This window comes from Staurois parvus, unplaced genomic scaffold (assembly GCF_062004578.1).
Source record: "Staurois parvus isolate SC_StPar_1 unplaced genomic scaffold, SC_StPar_1.0 ptg001760l, whole genome shotgun sequence".
Classification (NCBI taxonomy): domain Eukaryota; kingdom Metazoa; phylum Chordata; class Amphibia; order Anura; family Ranidae; genus Staurois; species Staurois parvus.
In genome coordinates, this window is record NW_028319556.1 from 264668 (window position 1) to 279910 (window position 15243).

Consider the following 15243-nt stretch of genomic DNA (forward strand, 5'->3'; position numbering starts at 1 on the left):
CTTCTCTAACACATGACCAACAAAAAATAGCTACTAAAGATTGTAGTACATTGGCCTTACTTTCACTGTTATGCATGGATTAGCTCAAAACTTGCATTGATATTCAAAGTCAAATATGCAGTACCACTGTATTCAACCCAGCAGACTGAGGTCCAGGATGCTCTGCACTTACAGTATGTTCTCAGTCTTCTGGGTTAAAGGTAATAGAAGACTTTTACTTTCAGATGTCTTCTCTGGCTCGTTCTCTGATATGCAAATACTAATAGTTCCTAGCAATTTCGATAGATAATGTGCCCCCTAAACCTCACTTTATTGGCTTATCACTATGATGTCGGACTTTTTTTTAACTGGCCAATAGTAAGGTGTAGGAGGCGATAGGGAGCTTTCCACATTTAGGAAAATATTATTATTTGCTTGTATGCCTAGGGTTTGAGGCTTGTGGGCTACTGGAGGTGACATCTGTATGGGTATATGTTTTACTTTTGGGAACAGTTTTGGAAGAGAATTGTACTAGTTGTAATAGATTTGAGAAGTTACCGTATTTTCCGGCGTATAAGAAGACTTTTTGACCCTTGAAAATCTTTTCAAAAGTCAAGGTTGTCTTATACGCCGGTATACGTCAGGGCTGCACTTTTTAGGGGGGCGGTGCCGCCGCCGTCCCCCCCTTCCGACGGAAGGGACACTAAGTACAGGGGTGGGCAGAGAGCTGCTGTCTCTTACCTGGCTCCCACGACGATCCAGTCCAGGAAGCGCTGCTTCTTCAGTCACTCCGGCCACTCCCTCACTCCTGCCGAACGGCTCTGCCTCCTTACTGGTGATTGACCGCCAGAACTGTAGCTCAGGAAAGACACACACATACGGCCAATCACGGGCGAGGAGGTGGAGCCGAGCGGACCCGCGAAAATCGAGTGAGGGAGAAGCCGGTAAGTGTGCAGTGCAGAGGTGCTGCTGCAACCACATATGCTGGCTGCAGCAGCACCATACTGCAACAGGGGTCAGCAAGTGTCATTGGTGTCAGTGGGAGGAATAGTGCCTCATCATTGGTGTCACTGATACTAATGATGGGGCATTATTCCTCCCACTGACACCAATGATGGGACACTATTCCTCCCCCTGATACCAATGATGGGACAGTATTCCTCCCACTGATGCCAATGATGGGACACTATTCCTCCCACTGATACCAATGATGGGACACTATTCCTCTCACTGACGCCAATGATGGGGCACTATTCCTCCCACTAACACCAATGATGGGGCACTATTCCTCCCACTGACACCAATGATGGGGCACTATTCCCCCACTGACACCAATGATGGGACACTATTCCTCCCACTGATACCAATGATGGGGCACTATTCCTCACACTGATACCAATGATGGGACACTATTCCCCCACTGATACCAATGATGGGACACTATTCCTCCCATTGATACCAATGATGGGGCACTATTCCTCCCACTGACATCAATGATGGGGCACTATTCCTCCCACTGATACCAATGATGGGACACTATTCCTCCCACTAATACCAATGATGGGGCACTATTCCTCCCACTAATACCAATGATGGGACACTATTCCTCCCACTGACACCAATGATGGGGCACTATTCCTCACACACTGAAACTAATGATGGGGCACCATCATTGGTGTCAATGGGAGGAATAGTGTCCCATCATTGGTGTCAGTGGGAGGAATAGTGCCCCATCATTGGTGTCAGAGCGAGGAATCGTGCCCCATCATTGGAATACCATACCATATTGAAATCAAATCTGATGTTTTTTAATTTTTATTTGGTGTGCGTTGGAAGAGGGGTAGTCTTATACGGCGAGTATAGCCCAAACACTATATTTTAACAGGAAAAGTAGGGGGTCGTCTTATACACCGGAAAAAACGGTAACTCCACACTTTAATTTACTACAAAGCTTAACAAGCTCCATTGTGGTCGGTCTGACCTTTGCTATTCTCTTCTCACAGGATACAGTTGTGGCCATCCAAGCTCTTGCTAAATACACCAAAATCACATTCAACCCCAGCTCAAACCTGCTGGTGACAGTCTTTAGAAATAATGTCTCTCTGAAGCAGTTCAAGGTGGACAAGACCAACCGTCTACTCTTCCAAAAACAACCTCTGCCTCATATTCCTGGGAATTACAATCTAACTGTTAAAGGAAATGGATGCGTTTTCATTCAGGTGTCTCTCAACTTTCTATGCTTTACGCTGAGATAATATTCACAAACAAATGTTCAGCATGCGGTTCCTGTTCCATCACAGATAGCCTTGGTTCAAAGACCACATGTACAAGTGCCTACGGTAACTGAATGACAACAGTCTCTGCAGTGCTGTCCATTAAAGTAACTGCTGCTATATGGTGTTACAGGAACCACAAGAACATATTCAACACTAATTGACAGGCACCAGGATGCTGTTAATCTCCCTTAAGGATTACCCTGTGTGGCTTGCCATCATTGTGACTGGTGGATTTCCTTCAATCAGGAGACAATGGGGTTTATTTACTAAACCTGGAGAGTGCAAAGTCAGGCTCACTTTTGCATAGAAACCAATCAGCTTCTAACCTCAGCTTGTTCAATGAAGCTTTGGCAATGAAACCTGGAAGCTGATTGGTTTCTATGCAGAAGTGAGCCTGACTTTGCACTCTCCAGGTTTAGTAAATATACCCCAATATGTCAGTGAGCATGTCATGGTATGCTGTAGTATCTTGGAGACCTAGAGGATGGAAGGTCCTATCCCGGGTCTCTCACATGTAGCTAGTGGATGATGGATATTCTTTCTTCAATAAAACGGCGCTTAACCTCCCTGGCGGTATGATTATTTCAGATTTGTGGTGCTGAAAGCGGTACATTATTTTGCATGGAAATATGTAGTTTTTTTTATTGTAGGCTGTAATTTTTAGGAATAACTCACTGAAATCTGTCCGAACAAGAGTCTAGTAAACATCCCGGGTATGATAAAATTTGAAACACGAAATCATAAATTATAATTTAATAAATAATCATAAAAAATAATAATATAATAATAATACATTTAATTCAATAATATAATCAAACCAAAAACACTGAAATGTGAAATAGAGCGCCAAGTTCGCACATCGCTGAGCAAAGTCGCAAAATCGTTTTCAGTGTCTGATGACGAATTTCCCCCACGAATCATTATCACTCAATTCTGCAAGTGGTTCTGATTTACTATCGCTGTTCTCTAGCCGGTCTAAAACCGCTTTTGACCTAAAGGGACGCTTTTTGGACGCCATGGACGTTTCTCAGTTTCCAGGCAGAAAGAACAGTTAAAAATGCAGGCAGGACGCCGGACAAAGCACTCGGGACAAAATGTATGTGAAATGGGTTGAAACAGCAATGTTTTACTATGTAAAATTTGTTTGGAAAAAAATGAAATTTTTTAAAATTTTCAAATTTCCCGCCGCCGGCGACGGCACCCGTACGTCCCGACGTCACAGGGACCGGAACACAGAAGCCGGATGCTGGCATTGGCCGGGGACGCTGCAGGGGACACCTCGCAGGAGCGCAGGACAAGGCAAGCTCTGCAGGGACTCCCTATGCAGCGCCGCATGGTAAGCCCGAGTGTAGCTCGGGGTTACCGCTTTTGGTACTGTCATTTTACCCCGAGCTACACTCGGGAATACCGCCAGGGGGGTTAAGTATACATCATAATAAACCTATATGTACTGTGGGAACTAGCATCACGGGTAGAGCTTTTGAAGCACACAGACACTCTTTTTTCTTCTTTTTAAGGGCCGTTTTTGCCCAATTTTATTTAAAAGAAAGCTCCACACAATACAGGTTTCCCACGCAGGGGTATCCACCATCAATAAAAACAAAACAAAGATTCAGCCTCCTGGCTCTTTCAGGTATACAGCCCCTTGCTGCTATGGCTCCCACCTCTCCTAGGTGGAGCCCTCCTGACTCCTGGTTGGCAACGACCTCCTGTCTGCCGGGGTGGAGCCCAGAACCCTAGTCAGGTTATTAGTTAAAGCCCTGCACACACCTGTACAATTAGTGTGCTGGGGGTAAAGAAAACATGGACCCGGGATTGGAGATTTCATCCCTCCCAGGTCACTTTGAAATCTCCAGGCTCCAGATCCCAAAACGGACTTTACGAACAAATGAGGAAACTGAAAAGCCAGTTTCCTCTGCATTAAGTGAACCCTCCGGAGCCCCTCAACCTGTTTAGTTGAGAATCCTGGGATAGAACCTTGATTCTCACAGTGACAGTGCCCAGAACTGCCACAGTACCCCTTAGATATATTTATGCACTTATGAAATTTGTACTAACATAAAAAATTCCATCAAAGGCACTTCAAAGTGCAATACACAATTAAGTGTCCACAATAGGTATAAAGTGCCATTAAGTTCAATTAAAGTGTCCACAGTGACTTTAGTAACCCCCCTGGCGGTATTCCCGAGTGTAGCTCGGGGTAAAGTTTCAGTACCACAAGCGGTAACCCCAAACTACACTCGGGCTTACCATGCGGCGTTGCTCCGGGATCTGTTCTTCACTTACCTTGTCCTGCGCTCCCGCGATGTCCCTCCTGCAGTGTCCCCTGTAATGTCCTCCGGCTGATGCTGTCATCTGGGTTCCGTCCCCTGCGATGTCGGGACCTCTGGGGACGGAATGGTGGGAAATCTGAAAATAACAAAAAGTGACATTCACTAAAATCACATAGTAGAACATTCCTGTATCAACCCATTTCACATACATTTTGTCCCGAGTGCTTTGTCCGGCGCCCTGCCTGCATTTTGACTGTTCTTTCTGCCTGGAAACTGAGAAACGTCCATGGCGTCCAAAAAGCGTCCCTTTAGGTCAAAAGCGGGTTTAGACCGGCTAGAGAACAGCGATAGTAAATCAGAACCACTTGCAGAATTGAGTGATAATGATTCGTGGGGGAAATTCCTCATCAGACACTGAAAATGATTTTGCGACTTTGCTCAGCGATGTGCGAACTTGGCGCTCTATTTCACATTTCAGTGTTTTTGGTTTGATTATAATATTGAATTAAATGTATTATTATTATATTATTATTTTTTATGATTATTTATTAAATTATAATTTATGATTTCGTGTTTCAAATTTGATCATACCCGGGATGTTTACTAGACCCTTGTTCTGACAGATTTCAGTGAGGTATTCCTAAGAATTACAGGCCTACAATAAAAAAACGACATATTTCCATGCAAAAAAATTTACCGCTTTGAGCACAGAAATACTGACATAATCAGACTGCTAGGGAGGCTACAGCATCGCCTACAAGAAATTTAGAGTACCAAAATTTGTTGTCGTTTTGCGGGTGTTCACAACTTGGCATGTTGGGTATCTGTTTACTCGACGCAACCTCAACTTTTATAGTTTACAAAAAAGTCCGGTAATATATTGCGTTTGTGTGCCCTAGAATTAGTGTACTTTTAACTGTAAATTCATGCTTAGTAAACCTTTGCACTATTGTGTGACATAAAAATCTGGGGCTACCACTATTTTATTCTCCAGGGTCTCTGGCACACGTCTATATAAACGTTCTGCAAGCAAACATGCAGAAAAAAAAGGCTCTGGCATACGAAAGGGTTCAATAGCCTGGTTTTGGGGCAAAGGTAAACTCTATAGTTGACAAAACTGAGCGTTCACAGTTGTTCTTTAGGCACTGGTCACACCGCATGCGATCTGTGTGCGATTTCAGGTGTGATTTCTAAAGACTTTATTGCGACTTGTGAAGATTTTCAACTATTTCTTGCAATTTGCAGAGCGATTTCTATTATATTCTATATATGTGAAATCGCAACAAAGCTGCATAAACAGTAATGGAAGAACTACTTTAGAAATCGCGTGGCAGCAAATCATTCACATTCATTAGCTCTGATTTCAATTCCCAAATCGCACCGGTATGACTGGGCACTAAAGCTGCTCAAAGCTGAGTTGTGATTTAGTGGTTACAGGTGTCACCACATCGTTGCTCCTTTTTCTGGTGGTATTAAACCTGGTTGACAAATCTTCTAATTCCATCTGTTTATTCCTAATAGATTGTCCTAAAGTACAATGAACTTCCTGTGGTGGTAAAGTCAACATTTAGCATCCGTGCAGAGATCAGTGACTGTGCAGATGGAAAGTTGAACCTTCGTGTAACCGTCAGGTACTGTTCTTCGGTAGGGACACATTACAAGGCTATCAGACTTAAAGCGGAGCTCCAACCAAAAGGGAAAGTTCCGCTTTAAAGACTGGTCCCCTGCTCCCCATTAAAGATTGGCACCTTTGGGGGGCAGGTACCCGAAATTGACAGGTACCCGCTCCCGCTGTGATTGCCTAGGCCACGGGTGTCCTTCCAGCTGTTGCCAAACTACAAGTCCCATGAGGCATTGCAAGATTGACAGTTACAAGCATGACTCCCATAGGTAGAGGCATGATGGGACTTGTAGTTTCGCAACAGCTGGAGGGCCGCCAGTTTGACACCCCTGGCCTAGGCGATCGGAAGTGGAAGTAGTCCTCCTACCCTTCCTTCCCGTAGACTAATGGAACACGTGACAGGACCCAGAAGACTACGGGGCCATTCAAGAAGCGAATCGTTACTCGCACATGCGCAGTGGGCACCAGGCTGTGAATCCGCAAGTTGTCACAGCCGGGTGCCCACACTGAAGATGCTGGCGCCTGGAATACCAGACAGATGGTGATATGGGCTGCGGGGAGGACACCGCGGGATCATGGGACAGGTGAGTGGCTGTTTTTTAAAAGTCAGCAGCTACAGTTTTTGTAGCTGCTTTTATTTTTTGACAGGGGAGTGGAACTCCGCTTTAAAAAAGAAGTATGGGGTTTGTTTTTTTTCCTCAAATTATACCTACCCAGGTGGATTCTGCATCTGTCCCCCACCGGCTCTATGGGTGAGAACTCAGCGATCACATGACAGCTGATCGCTGAGTTCTCACAGCCGCTCTGAGCAGAGAGCGGTGACTGTCAGTCACCGCTCTCTGCTCTGCCCTCCCCCCAGCTCTCACTGGAGCACTGGGCTGTGGAGGGGGAGGGAGCGGCTGGCTCCAGCTCTCACTGAGCCAGGAGCTGCTCCAGACTCTGGGGAGTGGGGTCTTCCCCAGCCTGGACCAGCTAAGTGATGTCAGCCAACTGCCGGCTTCAGCCTGCTAAAAAGTAGTATGGGTTTTTTTGGAGGGTTTTTCCTCAAATTATACCTACCCAGGTGGATGCTGCATCTGTCCTCCGCTGGCTCTAAGGGTGAGAACTCAGTGATCACATGACAGCTGATCTCTGAGTTCTCACAGCCGCTCTTTGCAGAGAGCGGTGACTGTGAGTCACCGCTCTCTGCTCTGCCCTCCCCCCAGCTCTCACTGGAGCACTGGGCTGTGGAGGGGGAGGGAGCGGCTGGCTCCAGCTCTCACTGAGCAAGGAGCTGCTCCAGACTCTGGGGAATGGGGTGTTCCCCAGCCTGGACCGGCTGAGTGATGTCAGCCAACTGCCGGCTTCAGCCTGCTATCAGCTGAAAACGGGTCACGGGAGTGCAGAACAAACCGCACTCCTGGGATCCACAGAAGTACAGGCGAAAGAGCTTCGGCTATACTTCTCCTTTAAGCTGGCTACACAGGAGTAGAATGTGCTTTGAAATGGTTAGTTTTAGGAACGTTTGTTCAATCTTCTAATGGTTAGTGGGGTCAAATCGACATTCATTGTTCACAGTAGTGATGAGAAAATCTTAAAGCGTATTTCCTCCCTTGCGATTTCTTCCATCTATGGGAGGAAAATAAATGTCCTGTGTACATGGGACCTAACTGAATGTAGCCTCAGCTCAGTATACAATGCCGTGTTTCGGCAGAGGGATGAGGACAGGGGCGGACTGACCATTCGAGCACTCGGGCACTGCCAGAGGGCCCGGGGTCAGTAGGGGGCCCCATGAAATGCCCCTGGTACCTTTTTTGAAGGCTTTTTTGGGTGTGCTTTGAGTGTGGGTAAGGACACAGGGACCCCATGATCCCCAATTGCCCGGGGGCCCCATGAGTTGTCAGTTCGCCCCTGGATGAGGATTTTAAAACCCCTGAAATATATTGGCTTTAACCCCTAGACGCCGAGCGCACACAAATATGCGGCCTCTCGGCATCTGGGCCTTGATGCCGAGCGGCCACATATTTGCTTACCAGTTGGAAATACATATGTGTTGAGAGCGTGCTCCCAGCACATGTCTGTGACTCACGGAAAGGTCCCCATCTCCCCTTGCGATCAGGACCTTCTCCGATCATGTGACAGCGACTCACGGTGATCACAGGCCCCTAAAACCCCACCCTGCCTCCTGGCTTCTGAAACCTCTTAAAGGGCCGGGAAGTGCCGGCGCAAAAGGGTTAAGCAGAATCTGAACTTTCGATTGGTTCAAATTTATTTTGGATTTAAACTGGCGTTCTTGTTCCTGCCTGTTTATATATCTGGCATTGCACTACCACACTGATGAAATGAATAATTTGACATTTCATACCTGCCCCATATAATGAGAGAAAGGGGGGGATTTACTAAAACTGGAGAACTCAGAATTATTATTAATATTATTATACATGATTTATATAGCGCCAACGGTTTGCTCAGCACTTTACAAAATGAAGGCAGACATGACAGTTACAATACACTTTGGTACAAGAGGAATCAGAGGGCCCTGCTCCGCAGAGCTGTAAGCTAGGAGATCTGGTGCAGATATGCATGGGAGCCAATCAGCTTCTAACTTCAGCTTGTTCAGTTAACCCCTTGCCCTCCAGAAGATTTACCCCCCTTCCTGACCAGGCCATTTTTTGCGATACAGCGCTGTGTTACTTTAACTGACAACTGCGCGGTCATGCAATGCTGCGTCCAAATTAAATTTACGTCCTTTTTTCCCCCACAAATAGAGCTTTCTTTCAGTGGTATTTGATCACCTCTGCGGTTTTTCATTTTTTGCACTATAAACAAAAAAGGCCGACAATTTTGAGGAAAAAAAAACAATATTTTTGACTTTTTGCTATAAAACATATCCAGTAAAAAAATTTTAAAAATCAAATATCGTCATAAAATTCGGCCAAAATGTATTCTGCTCCATATCTTTGATAAAAACCCAATACGTGTAAATTAATTGGTTTACGTGACAGTTATAGCGTCTACAAATGGCGGTATAGATACTGGAAGTTTTATTTTTAAGACTAGTAATGGGGGCGATCAGCGACTTATAGCGGGACTGCGGTGGGCATTCTGACACTGGGGGGGTTAATTGACTTGGTGTCACTGACATCCCCAGTGACACCAATACAGTGATCAGTTCTAATAAAAAGCACTGACACTGTACTAACGGCACTGGGCTGGAAGGGGTTAACATCTGGGGGGATCAAAGCGTTAACTGTGTGCTGTGTAAGCACACTGCTTTGTATGGCTCTGCTACGCAGAGCCATACAAAGCAGTGTGCAGGAGCTGACGGGAGAGATCTGTATTGTTTACATACAAGCCTCTCCCCTGTCAGTGATACTTGGCAATCGCCAGGTGCTGGCGGGGAATCACTGTCCGGGACCCAGTGATCTACAGCTGAGGCCACCCCCCACCCGGAAATGCAATATCACGTGTATATATACGTGATTTTGCGCAGACCTGCCGCCCTGTAGCAGTATTTCTGCTATAGAGCGGCGGGCAAGCGGTTAAGCTTTGACAGTGAAACCTGGAAGCTGATTGGTTTCTATGCAGAGCTGCAACAGACTTTGCACTCTCCCGTTTTAGTAAATCAACCCCATTATCTGTTTGAAACTGAGCTTAGAAAAAAAAAATTCGATTGTTTTATTATCCGCCATATATAACAATGTCTGGCTTGAATATATTTTACTGGAAATAATTGATGGATAGACTGCTGGAAACTGATGGTCTACCGGGTGTTTCTTGCAGGTACAATGGGCCTCGGAAGACCACCAATATGGTCATTATTGAAGCCGAAATGCTGTCGGGTTTCAGTACGAATGAATTGACGGTGCAGAAGGTAAAGTATGAGAAAATATTAACCGTATAACAAACACCAATAGATTGGTTTACGTCATTGGAGGCTCCTCGAGAAACGTTTCAACCCAAAGCCCCATTGAAATTTTACAAAAAGACCCAAGATTATCAGAAGTGACGGGCTGAACCCCCCCCCGGTTGGTTCGCTGTTGAACATCTGAACCTACAGAATGTTCGACTGCGAAACTTCAAACACGAACAATTCACTGAGCGGTATCTTACGTCACCCGAGTATGTGGGAAGATCCGCTCAGTTACTAAAATCCGGCATGGGTTCTACTATGAAGTCACGCGGTATTTTAGTAGTGAAACATTCATTCATGTCTCAGCTGTCAGAGGGGTTCCCCGCTGACAGCTGAAAGCAAAAAGCATTGCCCGACAATTAAAACATTTTTTTTAAATGGCGTGGGGACCCCCTCCCATCCATACCAAGCATTTCGGGTCTGGTATGGATTTTAAAGGCAACCCCACACCAAAATGTAAAAAAAAAAAGGCGCAGGGTCCCTCTCAAAATCCATACCAGACCCTTATCCGAGCATGCAAGTCAGAAAAGGGGGAAGACGAGCGAGCACCCCCCCCATCCTGAACCATACCAGGCCACATGCCCTCAACATGGGGGGGTGCTTTGGGGTAGGGGGGGCTTGTCCCCATGTTGATGGGGACAAGGACCTCTTCCCCACAGTGATGGCCTGTAGTTGTGGGGGTCTGTGGGTAGGGGGCTTATCGGAATCTGGAGGCCCCCTTTAACAAGGGTCCACCAGATCTCGCCCCCCCCCCCATGTGAATGAGTATACCCCTACTCATTACAAAAGTAATGGTTGAACTGGATGGAGTTTTGTCTTTTTTCAGCCAAACTAAGGATGTAACTATAACACTGAGTCCTCTGGGCTCGGGCTTGGGCACCTGATATCCTTGTTTATCTCATATTTTAATTTCTCCCCCCATTTTTTATTTTTTCTCCCTTTGGGCCCCACCGCAGGACTGATTGGTAAAACATGATCTGTTCCTGTTTATATTTTTCCTCTTTTGTATGTTCAGTAAGTAATGTAGTTCACACATTGTTACTCCACCCAACTGTATCTATTTTTACGACGCAGATGCTTGGACTTTTTCCTGTTAGCCATGTTGGGTTGTTTCTCTGACTTGTTTACTACGCTATTGGTGTATGATGTTATAACACCTCTAACTTTCAAACCATTGACTTTATCTTTCTGTTACTATTACTATAGGCCAGTGGTCGGCAAGCCACGGCTCGCGAGCCACATGCGGCTCTTTACAAACTTAAATGCGGCTCTTCTGTGTGCCGGGCGCCCGCTCCCCTCCCTCCTCTCGGGCGCCCGATCCCCTCCCTCCTCTCGGGCGGCCGCCCCCTCCCCTCCCTCCTCTCGGGCGCCCGCTCCCCTCCCTCCTCTCGGGCGGCCGCCCCAAAAGTCAGGACTCTGCAGCTGTCAGGATGTAGGCGGGGCAGCCAGGATGTAGGCGGGGTAGCGTGACGAACTCCTCTCCTCTCACAGTCCGTCCTGAAGACCAGAACGGCGCGGGAACACAGCGAGAGGAACGCGCGGAGCAAAGGTAAGTGAATTGACACAATATGGGGAATGAATTACTATAGGGGGGATGAATTACTACAGGGGGGATGAATTACTATATGGGGGATGAATTACTATATGGGGGATGAATTACTATATGGGGGATGAATTACTATGGGGGATGAATTACTATATGGGGGATGAATTACTATATGGGGGATGAATTACTATATGGGGGATGAATTACTATATATGGGGGATGAATTACTATATGGGGGATGAATTACTATATGGGGGATGAATTACTATGGGGGATGAATTACTATATGGGGGATGAATTACTATATGGGGGATGAATTACTATGGGGGATGAATTACTATATGGGGGATGAATTACTATGGGGGATGAATTACTATATGGGGGATGAATTACTATGGGGGATGAATTACTATGGGGGATGAATTACTATATGGGGGATGAATTACTATATGGGGGATGAATTACTATGGGGGATGAATTACTATATGGGGGATGTATTTTCAGTTTTAAAAATGTGGCTCTCAAAATAAATTTCAATCGTGGTTTTGGCGAGATTTGGCTCAGTTGAAAAAAAAGGTTGCCCACCACTGCTATAGGCAATTGTTTATGATACTTATGACCTTAGCACATTGGATGCTATGCACATTGCCTGAACTTTAATGATTATTTTTGTTTCTGTTTTTCTATAGCTTTTGAGTTATCCTTTTGTTAAAAGAGTGGAGACCAGTGAGAACTCCATCTTCATTTATCTGGATGAGGTTGGTATATTCTCATGCTTCGTTCCTAAATATATTAATAGTTTTATCGTCGGGAGCTGAACACCAACAAGCCAAGTCAGTAAGGAAGTACATGGACCGGCAAGGCTATCCAAACTGCAGTAACCAATAGTAACCAAATGACAGCCTACTTCATTCAGTGAAGAGGTTTTTTCTGATTGGTTGTCGTGTGTTGCTTCAGTTATCCTTTCGCCACTGTTGTTTGGTGCTTATGCAACAAGGAAGCACAGAGTTTGCTACCGAACACATTTCCCGGCAATCAGCATGTCGGGGCAGTGGGGGTGTTTGGAAACACTGGAGTTCCCCATTTAGTTGATCTTTTTAATGGTTTATAGCAAAGGTCTCCAAACTATCCAGTATGGGGGCCACATTGTGGATTTTACAAACACTCTCAGACCAAAAAAAAATCAGTCCTTCCTTACATCCAGGGGTGCCTATCAGAGTCCCCCCTTACATCCTGGATTGCCCATCCAACTCTCCTCTTAACAACCAGGAGTACCCATAAGTGCTTTTCCCCCCCACATTCAGGAGTGCCCATCAGAGTCCTTCCTTAGATCCAGGTGTGACCATCCAAGTCCCCGCTTACATCCAGGAGTGTTCGTCAGATTTCCTTCTTACATCCTAGAGTGTCCATCAGAGTTCCCCGTACATCCAGGAGTGCTCATCAGTTCCCCCCCACATCCAGGAGTGTTCATCAGAGTTCCCCGTACATCCAGGAGTGCTCATCAGTTCCCCCCTACATCCAGGAGTGTTCATCAGAGTTCCCCGTACATCCAGGAGTGCTCATCAGTTCCCCCCTACATCCAGGAGTGTTCATCAGAGTTCCCCGTACATCCAGGAGGGCTCATCAGTTCCCCCCCACATCCAGGAGTGCTCATCAGTTCCCCCCCACATCCAGGAGTGTTCATCAGAGTTCCCCGTACATCCAGGAGTGCTCATCAGTTCCCCCCTACATCCAGGAGTGCTCATCAGAGTTCCCCATACATCCAGGAGTGCTCATCAGTTCCCCCCCACATCCAGGAGTGCTCATCAGTTCCCCCCCACATCCAGGAGTGTTCATCAGAGTTCCCCGTACATCCAGGAGTGCTCATCAGTTCCCCCCTACATCCAGGAGTGTTCATCAGAGTTCCCCATACATCCAGGAGTGCTCATCAGTTCCCCCCTACATCCAGGAGTGTTCATCAGAGTTCCCCATACATCCAGGAGTGCTCATCAGTTCCCCCCTACATCCAGGAGTGTTCATCAGAGTTCCCCGTACATCCAGGAGTGCTCATCAGTTCCCCCCTACATCCAGGAGTGTTCATCAGAGTTCCCCGTACATCCAGGAGTGCTCATCAGTTCCCCCCTACATCCAGGAGTGTTCATCAGAGTTCCCCATACATCCAGGAGTGCTCATCAGTTCCCCCCTACATCCAGGAGTGTTCATCAGAGTTCCCCGTACATCCAGGAGTGCTCATCAGTTCCCCCCCACATCCAGGAGTGCTCATCAGTTCCCCCCCACATCCAGGAGTGTTCATCAGAGTTCCCCGTACATCCAGGAGTGCTCATCAGTTCCCCCCTACATCCAGGAGTGTTCATCAGAGTTCCCCATACATCCAGGAGTGCTCATCAGTTCCCCCCTACATCCAGGAGTGTTCATCAGAGTTCCCCATACATCCAGGAGTGCTCATCAGTTCCCCCCCACATCCAGGAGTGTTCATCAGAGTTCCCCGTACATCCAGGAGTGCTCATCAGTTTCCCTCTACATCCAGGAGTGTTCATCAGATTCCCCCTACATCCAGGAGTGCTCATCAGTTTCCCTCTACATCCAGGAGTGTTCATCAGATTCCCACTACATCCAGGAGTGCTCATCAGTTTCCCCCTACATTCAGGAGTACCCATCAGAGTTCCCCTTTATATTCTGGAGTACCAATCATAGTCCCCTTATACATCAAAGAATGTCCATCAGAGTTCCCAGTACACCACGGAGTGTTCATCAAAGGTTCCCCTTACATCCAGGAGAGCCCATCAGAGTCCCCCCTTAAATTCTAGAATGCCCATCAGAGTGCCCCCTTACATCTAGGAGTCCTCTTAGATCCAGGAGTATCCGTCAGAGTCTCCCCCTAAATCTAAAAGTGCCCATTAAAGTCACCCTTACACTTACATCCCAGAGTTTCCCCCTACATTCAGAAGTGCCCATCACAGTCCCCCCCTTTACATCCTTTACATCCAAGAGTGCCCATTGGAGTTTTGCCTTACTTCCAGGAGTGCCCATAGAAGCCACTAATCCTGTCCTGTCCTCCAGAGAGGTGTGAGAGCCTTAAATGCCCCATCATGGGTTCACTACTGAACTTCCAGCACCAGAGATTTTCACAAAAATGGTTGACAAGTGGAGAAGATTACGGAGAACTGGGATTACATCCCCCTGTACACCCAGGAGTGTCAAAGTTTCCCCTTACATCCATAAATGCCCACCAGAGTACCCTTACATCTAGAAGGACCAATCGGAGTCCTCCCTTGCATCCCAGAGTGCACATCAGAGTCCCCCCTTGCATCCTAGAGTGCACATCACAGGTCCCCCTTACATCCCAGAGTGCCTATCAAAGTCCCCCCTTACATCTAGAAGTACCCATCAGAGTCCCCCCCGCAACCCATAGTGCACATCACAGGCCCCCCTTACATCCCAGAGCACCCATCCGTGGCCCCCCTTACATCCCAGAGACCCATCAGAGTCCTTCCTTACATTTAGAAGTATCCAACAGAGTCCCCCCTTACATCTAGAAGTACCCATCAAAGTTCAGAGTCCCCCCTTACATTATTATTATACAGTATTTATATAACGCCAAAGGGTTTGCTCAGCGCTGTACAATAGCAAGGGGGACAGAACATGAGACAAGACAG

At 46.7% G+C, this 15243-nt stretch overlaps 1 protein-coding gene across 1 annotated transcript in view; it reads left to right on the plus strand.

Annotated features, from left to right (window-relative positions):
• LOC149434376 (alpha-2-macroglobulin-like protein 1) overlaps positions 1–12405 on the plus strand; it is a 162980-nt gene extending 150575 nt beyond the window's left edge. The window contains exons 31-34 of the mRNA XM_089663749.1: positions 1983–2198; positions 6050–6159; positions 9912–10002; positions 12277–12405. Coding sequence (XP_089519875.1) covers positions 1983–2198; positions 6050–6159; positions 9912–10002; positions 12277–12405 — 546 coding nt within the window. The remainder of the gene's footprint in view (positions 1–1982; positions 2199–6049; positions 6160–9911; positions 10003–12276) is intronic.
• The last annotated feature ends 2838 nt before the right edge of the window (positions 12406–15243 follow it).